This window comes from Echinops telfairi, unplaced genomic scaffold (genome assembly GCF_000313985.2).
Source record: "Echinops telfairi isolate 266 unplaced genomic scaffold, ASM31398v2 ScPeMD7_9;HRSCAF=40, whole genome shotgun sequence".
Classification (NCBI taxonomy): Eukaryota; Metazoa; Chordata; class Mammalia; order Afrosoricida; family Tenrecidae; genus Echinops; species Echinops telfairi.
Genome location: NW_022103906.1, coordinates 58,668,437 through 58,678,669, shown reverse-complemented (window position 1 = coordinate 58,678,669; position 10,233 = coordinate 58,668,437). Strand labels below are relative to the sequence as shown.

At 48.5% G+C, this 10,233-nt stretch overlaps 1 protein-coding gene across 1 annotated transcript in view; it reads right to left on the bottom strand.

The window, feature by feature from the left end:
* ENPP6 (ectonucleotide pyrophosphatase/phosphodiesterase 6) overlaps nt 1-10,233 on the bottom strand; it is a 134,189-nt gene that overhangs the window by 3,047 nt on the left and 120,909 nt on the right. Inside the window, exon 5 of the mRNA XM_004696461.2 lies at nt 4,008-4,131. Within this exon, the coding sequence (XP_004696518.1) occupies nt 4,008-4,131 (124 nt within the window). The remainder of the gene's footprint in view (nt 1-4,007; nt 4,132-10,233) is intronic.

Below are 10,233 nucleotides of genomic sequence, written 5' to 3'. Positions count from 1 at the left end.
TCCCCAGATTATCACACCCCCTTAATATGAAGAGTAGCACTGGGCCCTCAAGGCGTGATGAGCAAGGTCACTGAAGGTGACACTGCATGTCGTCAGAGCGACTTCAATCAATCAATTAGATCAGTGCCGCCCTTTCCACAAGAGGCTTTGAAGATGTTGAAGGCATAACGCTTGCCTGCTTGAAGAGTAAATAGTTCAGAAGAAAAGGTGTCTACGCGGACTCCTAGAACAAGTCCTCTCCTACGGAACAAATCTTACTCTTGGGCTGCAACTGTGAAAGAAAGTTATGTGCAGGAAACTCTGCCACGGAGTAAGAAAGATTCAGGACAAACTCCCAATCATGGGTTTTTCCTCCTATTGGATAATTGCCGCTGAATTCAGTCAGAAGAGGTGGCGGAGTGTAGGCTTTAAAACCAGAGCTCTACAAACAGCCTGAAGCCATTTACTAGCTGGGTAGATGAAAACCTATTTAACCTACCAGTCCTAGATTTCTTCCCATGAGAATGGAAACAGTACCAAAGTCACACTGCTAGATACATAATATATGCTCAATCAATTGGTAACTATTATGATTCATGCAGATGGTGCAAATGGTTTGCTCCCAGCAACTAACCTAGAGGATGGGGCCTCAAACTCCCCAGCAGCTGCCCAAGAACGGCCTGGAGGTCTGCTTCCAAGACCATTACAGTCAGGAGAGCCCCGGAGCAGTTCTACTTTGTAACGACATAGAGGCATGGGTTGGAACCAACTCACAATGGGTGTTTTTATGTTCGTTAATAAGCAGGCATAGTAAAAGTAAATGTCTTCGAAGGCGGATTAACAATATTAACCCATGATTCATTTGGTGAGTCACTTTTCCTTTGAGGTGGAGAAGACACGGACCAGCCTTGGCTCGGGGTTGAAAATTTGAACAAAACACTCAATCCCAGCGCCTGCCTGGGAAGAAGACTGTGGGGGTCGCCCCAGTATCTCAGCCTGTCTCAAGTCCATGGCTCCATTTCCCCCACAGAGAAGTCCGCTGAGATTGAGATCTCAATGGAAAAGCCAGCCCAGGGGTACCGGAAGCAATCTTCTCTCAGTCTGACTTGCCATGTGCCTTTGATGTGACCACCAAACTGTCCCTGCCACATGGTGGCCGTGTCCTTGTTGCATGCACGGGTGGTGGACAGTCGTCAATCCACTGTGTTCCTCTCCAGCCAGTCAAACACCTGCTTCTTTAACACTTCTTGGGATTTCAAGGGTGAGAAGAAATGATCTACCGATGCTGACCGCCTGTGCCGGGATGCAGGAAGGAGAATTGGGTTTTCATTCGCATTCCATCTAATTCATGGTTTCCTGTTCTGCAGGGAAGGGAAGGACTTGTGGCCTAGTCCTGAAATGATCCAGCTGGAACGAGACCATCTAGGAAATTCCTGAATAACAAAACTGTACAGTATACCTGATCCAATTTGGGAGCACCCAGCCAAGCACCACCCGTTTGGGATGGCATTTTGAACCTGGACTGGAAAGCCGAGCTATTCCCATAGGTTTAAACTGTTTGGCTGTTAAAAATGTTCCCTCCCAAAGAAAAGAGGCTTGGCGAGCCCCCGCTGTGCCGGGCACCCTGGGCTGATTTCCAAGTGAGGCTGGCTGGCTTGTCGGCAGCTCCCTGAATCACCCTTCTGCTGCCTTCTCTCGAACGTGGGGTTCTCCAGGGCAAGATTAGGTTGTTCAAATTAGAAACTGGGATTAACCACAGGGAGGCTATCTCCCAGAATTATTTCCCTTTCTCTCTGCCGGCCCAGACTGACTGACTTCTCCCGCTGTATCTGGGCAGCTCCAGTGATGCCCGGTTTCCTCCCTGAGCAAGAAGCGCAGACAATTACTCAGGAGGGACGTACCTTTATCTCAAAGTGCAGCTAGACAGCTATTAAAGGCCTCCCTCTTACATTTTCTGCGGAGTGAACAGTCAGTGTGTAAAGTCGTTCGCTCTTTCATGAGGACTGGAGCCAGAAACGCGCTGGTTTTGCGGGAGGCCCTTGAGGATGGGTGTCTGCCCGGAAACATTTCTGCAATTCGTCAGTCCATTTTCATCAGGGCCCATTTTCCTCCCCGTGAAAGGCTGCGGGCTTGTGGTGTTAAAAGAGCCCAATGACCAAGGCTTTTGAGGGACAAAATCTCCCCTACAGAATTTAGCCTTGGGTTTGGGGTTAGATATGATTCTGCTTATAAGTATGCCTGAGACTCGCGTTCCTATTGTCTCCTTCGAAGGACCACTGCTTTGCATTGGTGATTTCTCTCTTTCTCTCTCTCTCTCTCGTCTGGAGAGGGTAGAGGTTGTGCTGCTGTCTGGTGTTTTCCCATAGAAAGGCTCTGGCCAGGGCATGTCTCCAACTTACTCTAGCAGTATTCCTCGCAGCCCCCTCTCTCTCCATTCACTTCAGAACTCTGCTGGTCTGACCCTGGATTTGACTGACGGGGAGCTCCTGATAGCCAGTCCTTTCTGGCTATAGCCACACTTTCTCTACGCTCTCTCTGAGGCCAGTGTTTGGGCCTGGTCAGAGCTCTACAGATGTTTGCTGCTACTGACGCTGACCCATGTTTGGGGACTTGGGGACAGAGAACGCACATCGGCAAGAATTTAGGCCAATGTGTTTCCCCAGCTCAGGCTCCTAAAGGCATCTGAGGCGGCTGCTGCAAGGGGCGCCTCTGAATCCTCGACAGCTGTTTTGTATTAAGTCGAGTTGAGGCAGAGGAAGCAAGGAAGGGTGTGTTAAGTCGAGTGAACCAAGGCAGACGCACTGCGGTGAGTTCATGGATCTTTGGTCTTGCTACACAGAGGAGATGTGGTCTGCAACTTATACTAGGAAGAGAAAATGTAGACTTTCATGAACTGAAACATTGGGATCAACAGCTGGGGGGGAAAAGAGCTTGGAATAGTACTATCAGAGGAAGCCTATTATATTTAATTTTTAAAAATCCAAACCAAATTCATTGCCATTGAATCAATTCTGAATCTTAGCAACCCTGTAGGGCAGGCTAGAACTACTTACTCCATAGGGTTTCCCAAACTGGAAATCTTCAGGAGAGCCACCAGCCTCATCTTTCTCCAGGGAAGTAGCTGGCGGGTTGGAACTACTGGCCTCGTCGGTTAGCAGTCCAATACTTAATCTACTGATAATCAGGTTGCCTTCATATGAATGAAGCATAGTAGTAAGAAATAAGAGGAGCTCATCAACTAATAACCTGACTGCTGGTTGTTTATTTGTCTTCTCTTTCTCTCTTTCTTCTCTTTCTGTTTCTCTCTTTCTTTTAGGGAAAGAGGTATTCAAATAGCAGGATGATCTTCCGAGTGTTTGAGAAGCCTTTCCATGGGAATCAGTTAAAACAAATGCCCAGATAGTCCTTCTTCAACTTATCGCTTCAAGCCCTCACAATTAGTCTGATCAAGAAAACCGCGGCAAATTTGCTTTCATACTCAAGCCATCCTGAGTCATTCTGACTTGTCCTCAATGTCAGTCCCAAGATCATTTGGAAGTCTATCCCTCAAGCACATTCTAGCTTTGGGTGGGGCCTTGGAACTATTAAACCTCACAAGGTAGGTGCTCACACAAGGGAGGAGCTATGGGAGAGCCAGACTCTGAGAAGCAATCGCGCCAACTTTAAGCCTAACAGCTGTCAGCAGCCTGGTGTCTGATAAGCTTTCCTGGACATCAGATAGCTGTGAAATAACATTTTGATGAATTAAGTAAAAAGTGAATCGCAAACATGTGGAATACATTTTCTTCATGGCACTCTGAATTTAAATTTTACAGGGAAAAGTATTTGACCGCATTTGCCAAAGTTAAGCAGCATCAGAAAAGAAGCCAGCAAAGATGTTTCACTGGGGACGGCTGGGTTTCCTCAGTTTTGCTCATAAAGAGGGTGCATACAGAAATCACTGTTGCCTTTAGCAGACGATTAGCCCCCACTGAGAAACACCTTCTTGGGAAAAGCCAACTAAACGTGTTGGCCCTTCCCTTACTTACCAGGTCCAAAGGCCAGGAAAATGCCCCTCATGTCCAGGAGCTCGTTGTCATAGCCATGCCATCCACGCTGCCAGCCTTCCCTCTTCCCAGTGCTGTTCATCCAAAATGGAAGCACCTCGCGATTCTGAAATCAAACAAGGCAATTGCATGACCCTGTGTTCCCAGAAACCCTGCTCAGATCATTACCTATGGTTATTCTGTCAACCAACACCTCTCTGAGTCGGTTGTCCAGTCTCAACTGGGTTACTTCTCTTCCAGGTAGCACGTGCTTTGGGAGGTAGCTCATTAAACAGCTGGGTGGCTCTTCTCTGGAAGGCTTTTTTCTTGTACTCTGTGGATATGGACCTCATAATGTGTTTTAGAACCACTACATACAGATGTTAGAGACAGAGGCATGTTAGATTGCATTTAACACAACAAACTGATTTTACTAACAAAGCAACTGATGCCCAGAGGGGACCTAGGACTTGCCCATCATATTCCACTCACAACCGTCCCAGGTGCCCTTGCTCCAAGCCATTCATCCAAACCTTTGAAGATGACACTCGTGTTCCTCTTCTCCAGGCCATTAATTCTTCTCTCCCTTTAGCCATTCCACATTTGGGATGGAGTCCAGAACCACCACATCCCTGTCACCTTGCTTTCCGACTGGACACACACACACACACACACACACGATGCTTACTTGTGAAACAGGGCTTAAAGAAGCTTTTGTGAATTCTAAGGAGACTCTGGATGGCACAAACTTCCAAGGGTTCAACTACTAGCCCAAAGGTAGTTCAACTCCCCGAATCCCCTTGGAAGATAGGCCTGGTGATTTGCTTCCAAAAGATCACAGCCTTGACAATCCTATGGCGTGCAGCTCTCCTCTGCACACATGGAGTCACCGCGAGTCTGAATCAGCTCAAGCAACTAGCAACAACAAACAACGAAGGAGAGGTGTAGCCAGAAGAGCCAACCCAAACCATTGAGTACAAACTAACCATTTGCTCCTGACATTGCGATCATCCTCTTGCTAAGCAGAGCTTAAGATGCCAACTTTTTCAAACACAGGAGGTAGAATTGGCTAGCCAAGATGAATGGGTGAAATCCACGCAACTAAAATACAAGGATTTACAGGATGGCCCTCATAACAAAGCTAGCTGCCATTGAGTCATTTGCAGCTGACCATGGCTCCAGGTGTCCCAGGGTAGAGCTGTGCTCCAATCAGAGTGTCAATGGCTGGTTTTTTGGAGAAGACCTTTCTTCCAAGGGTCTTTGAGTGAACTCAAACCTCCAAACTGTGATCAGCAGTGGATTAACTGCCCCGGTTGCATATATTTATAATGATACCATGAGTATAATGTTGTTGCTGTGTGCCATTGAGTCGGTTGCAACCCTCAGTGACCCTCTGTACAACCGAATGAAATACTCTCAGGTCCTGTCCCCTGCTGCCAACCTTGTGCCATCATCAAGTTGTTCTTATGTGTGAGTCTGTGTGAGTCTGTCGGCCCGTCATGGTGTCAGTCCATCTTGTTGAGGGGCTTCCTTCTTTTCGCTGTCCCTCTACCAAGGATGATGTCCTTCTTCAGGGACTGGTCTCTCCTGACAACATGTCCAAAGTATGTGAGATGAAGTCCTGCCATCCTTGCCTCTAAGCAACATTCTGGCTGTACGTCTTCCAAGAGAGATCTGTTTGTTCTGGTTGGCAGTCCGTGGTACTTTCACTATTGTTTGCTAGCAACATCATTCAAATGTGTTCACTGTTCTTTGGTCTTCCTTATTCATGACTAGACTAGCCTTGCATTTAGAGTCATCATCGTGTCATGTTTTTAGTGCCTCTTACCATTCACCAAGAGCCTACACTGACAATCACCAGTGATAACATTGCTGTGTGGATGATATTATTTTCCCCACAGGATGGTTGAAGGCACTGAGGTGCAAATGACTAAGTGGCACACTCATAGAGTCACACAGCTAGTGAGAGGCAGAGTTGGGAACCCAAATTGTCTGACGTTTACTTTTCCACATCCAGCTGTTGTGGTAGTGTTCCTGCTGTCTCTGGACTGCAGGCTGTCTCTATGTCCTTCACCTCTTCGCTCACCAAGTGGTGGCCAAGTATCATGTACAGAAAACAGATTTTGGAATTGGAGTGCTAGTGACTTAAATTCTACCACTGATTTGGGGACGATAACTTCTGGCCTGCGCGGGCTCTGAGGGATGACATGACTTGAATTGTAAGTGCCTGATGCACAATAGGTGTTCAATAAATGGCCACAATGTGGGTACCAGATGCCACTGGCTGGGGATGAGGTGTGGTGACTGTGTGCCGCATGTGGGCCTGTCTGTGAGAGTTGAATGCTCCTTTGCTTACTGAGATGTCACCTCAAGTGGCACACACATCCACTCTCATCCAGAAATTGCTCCCTGGCGGTACCGCCTTCCAAATCCTGCTATTTCGACTCCCGGCTTCCGGAATTTTCATCATCCCTTGTCTCTCCTCCTCCAGCTGGAGTTAATATTTTTTCCATGGGAATGCTTGATCACCATATTGGATTTCTAACATCTCCTGATGTTCTTCAGTTTATTTTGGTTTTTTTTGGCTCTTTATCTGTCTGTGCTGATACACACAACACATCCCAATTTAATTTCTTCAGTTAGTTCAATGTGTTGTTTCTCTCTCTCACTGTCTGTTCATGACATGGCTGATTATGAACCCCCTCATCTGTACACACCCCATGGCAAAGGGGGGAGGAAGACAGACGCCCTGATGAGCAACCCATGCCACAGGGCCGAACCTACAGTCACGGCCACCCCAGCCCTCAAGGGACCAGAGTGATCTGTCTGGTCATAGGCAAATCTACCAGTTGTTATTAAAATGATACACTGGTCCAGCAAAACCACCATTCTTACAGATTCAAATCATTTCATTGTAAGCAGGTAGGTCCTGTGAGAAAGGCAATCAGATGACAGAGGATTGACTGGACGAGGTCAGGTTCACAGCCTTCACCTCCACACGGTGCAAGGACAGTTTGCTTTCATCTCTTTTCCCAGGGGGCAGGCTATCTTCTCACACCTTGTTGGGGGGTGGCCATTAGGCACTCACAGCTGGGGCTCCAGCTTATGAAGAAGCTGAAGTCCAGCCCACTCCACCTCCAGAGCTGAGATCCCAGTCTGGGCAGCCTGCTACAGGATCCTGACCCTGTCAGACCCATAGATGGCCACTTAGTGCCTCCGAGTGACATGACGTCTGGGGAGGTACCCTGGTCCTCCGGATTAGGCCAAAAGAAAGGCAGGAAGGTGGGGTGGGAGACAGGATTGGCAGTAGGTTGTGCAGGGTTGCTCCAAGATTTGGGTCACTAAGAAATCCAAGCCAGTGATAGCAAGAGCATCCAGTCCCTAGGGGCCCTTCTGCAAGGGGCACCATTGGGGCCCAGGCTGCCAGGGGGCTGTGCAGCATTCATAAACCAGGGAGGGAGGGAGTCAGGATCGTGAAGCCAGCAGAAGTCGAGATGTCGTTGTTGGAGGAATCGCAGGTGAGGGTGGATTGTAGGCAGTGGTTGTAGAGTCTATTTTTTATTATTTTTTTAAACTCACCAGGCAGACATGGAGCTCAGACTCTCTGCCACTCGGCCGGGTTTTCCCCAGCACCACAAACGAATGGCTAGTCTGTAGTGGGGGTAGAGGGTGGGGGGCAGGAGGCTGGAAGCTGCTATGAGAGCTGAGACCACAGTGAGCGCCCTAAGCTTGAGCTAGTGAGTTAGGCTCAGGCCCTGGATAGACGTTAGGCTTGAGAGGAAGCAGAGATCCTGTGGGGACAGGTGGGGACAGTCACTGCCAGTTGGCTGGGGCTGTGTGGGAGCTCTAGGAGGGAGTGCATGGAGGAGTCAAGCAGGGTGAAAAGGGTAGTCGACCTCCTCCAGCAATGAGACCTGGGCAACCCTGTATGAGGAAAGACAGACATTGGAAAGATAGGAGAGCCTCATGTGACCTCATGTGGGAGAAGACGGCCAGGAAAGGCGAACAGCACAGGAAAACTGAGAAGGAACGGGAAAGAAACTGGGCTGGTCTCCTGTTTGCAGTGGCCTCTCCGTGGGGGCTTCCTGTGGTGGGTCGTGCAAATATGATAAGCCACTGGCCCAGGTTGCTCAGGCATGAGGGAGTTTCAGGGGACACGGCACTTTCCACTTAAAAACAGGGACAGCTCCAGGCACACCTGGACTGCTTGCACAGCCTGCAGTAAACGTTCCCCTGGAAGTTTAAATAAAATGCTCATGCAAGATAGCGCAGCACCTGTCAGTGCCTTCCAGAGCCCCTCCCCACACCCCCATCGGTGGAGGGCAATGCTAGCTAGTCCCTTCCTTGATGCTAACCTGTAGCATTAACAGACCTTGTACGAGAAGGAGTTAGGGATAGAACCAATGGGGAAATGGTTCAGAGTTTGACGTTTATTGACTTGGGTGTCAAATTGAGGAAACCCCTCGGACACCATCTGGCCATGCTGCCTCTCATGGGCTTGCTTTAATTTGGGGAGTAGGGAATACTTATGAGATAAGAGTTATAATGGATAGACTTCACCTTTATTATTATTTTAGCATTGAAAAAGAAAATGTAGCATTCATTGTTCACACTCAAATCTACCAACCAGTGACTGTGGTTTGGGCAATCCTTCCCTGGGCCTATCTCTTCGAATTCACTGACTTGGGATTTTCTTATGGAGTAGAGCTGAGAGGACGGGGTAACACAATTAGAAATGAGTGGGAACACTGGGGATGAGGGTGTAGGGAAGGACAGAAGGACAGGAAGCAGCAGGTTATGAGCTGAACGGCATTCGTTATTTTCTATGTTTATACAGGCAGGTACTTGCTTTGACAAACTCTCAGGGCACGTACTCATTTTGACTGTTGCATTTTTGGAATACATTAGCACATACATTTCTCTCCCAGGCCTTCTGAGTCCCCCTCCGTGTAGATCAGCAGATGGTTGCTAAGCCACAGAGGAAAATGCTCCAAGGAGAAGGAGGATTGGCAGGGGCTGGGGCCACATTTGGCCTCCAGCTCTTTCCCAGCACCCTGAATTGGCTTCTCATGGGACAAGGGAGGACCTTGAAGTAAGTCCTTTGAGTCCTCTCTCTCAGCCCCAGAGAACTGCTGGGGTCTTGTGTGGGCTCTCCTGTTCTACCCATGAGATGTCTGCTCTGGGCTTCATCCTGTAGCACCCCCCGTTGTCCCCTGCCTTGTCACACCACTCCAGGGTAATCTGTCTGTGTGGACGAGTCTAATCCTCTCTGCGGAAGCATTCCAAAGCCTGCCCTTCTTGGTTTGGGTTCAGTGTGTCTTCCGTGTGAGTGTGTAATTTTAAGTTTATATTTTGGTGACAGTATATATAACCAAGGATACACAATTTCAACCATCCCTCCATGTGCAATTCAGAGACGTTGGTTACATTTTCCGAGTTGTGCTACCATCCTCATTGGCCTTTGACAAATGCTACTACCACGATGATCTCAAATTCACTGCCGTCCAACCTTCCCAATGGTTGCCATTACCAATTTGATTTGACCTAGATGTTCCATTAAAAGAGGGCAATGCTCAAAGTAGACCCACTTTACTGTATTTTCCTAGAAAATATAGGCAGTAATGTGATAGCTGGGTCAGGTGTCAAAACACAGTTGGAGTATGTGCAAAACGTAGTCAGGTTGAATGTCAACTTGCCTGGGCCAGGCTTCTCCGTGGCTTGACACTTGAGGCCTAGTAACCCTACATACTATGACCTAACCTAATGCAATGAGCTCCACGATGGGATCTACTAAGAGCAGCCAAGCAGTTGTAAGATTCAGGTGGAGTGCAACCCCCTTATTCAAGTTACAGCCCAGATGCCATTGGGAAGAGGTTTCCTTAGGAGTACGGCCGACTTTCTATATAAGTGATCAGTCACTGTGGAAAATCTGCTTGCTTTCTGCTGGGTCTGCATCCTGTGTCTAGTTTTTGACCCTGAGCCAAGAGCCTGCCCTATTGCCGGACATTCTGAGAGTCATCTGCAGCATGCCAGCTCTCTGCCAGCCTTGGGTTCGTTCGCCCCTTCAGTCACAAGGCAGGCATGCTGACCTGAGATTCATCTGTCTCTGCAGCCTGTGGTATAGCTGCAGACCCTGAGTCCAGCAGTCCCCGAAGCAACTAGTCAGCAGAAGCCTCTAGCTCAGCGGTTCTCAACCTGTGGGTCGCGACCCCTTTGGGGGGGTGTCAAA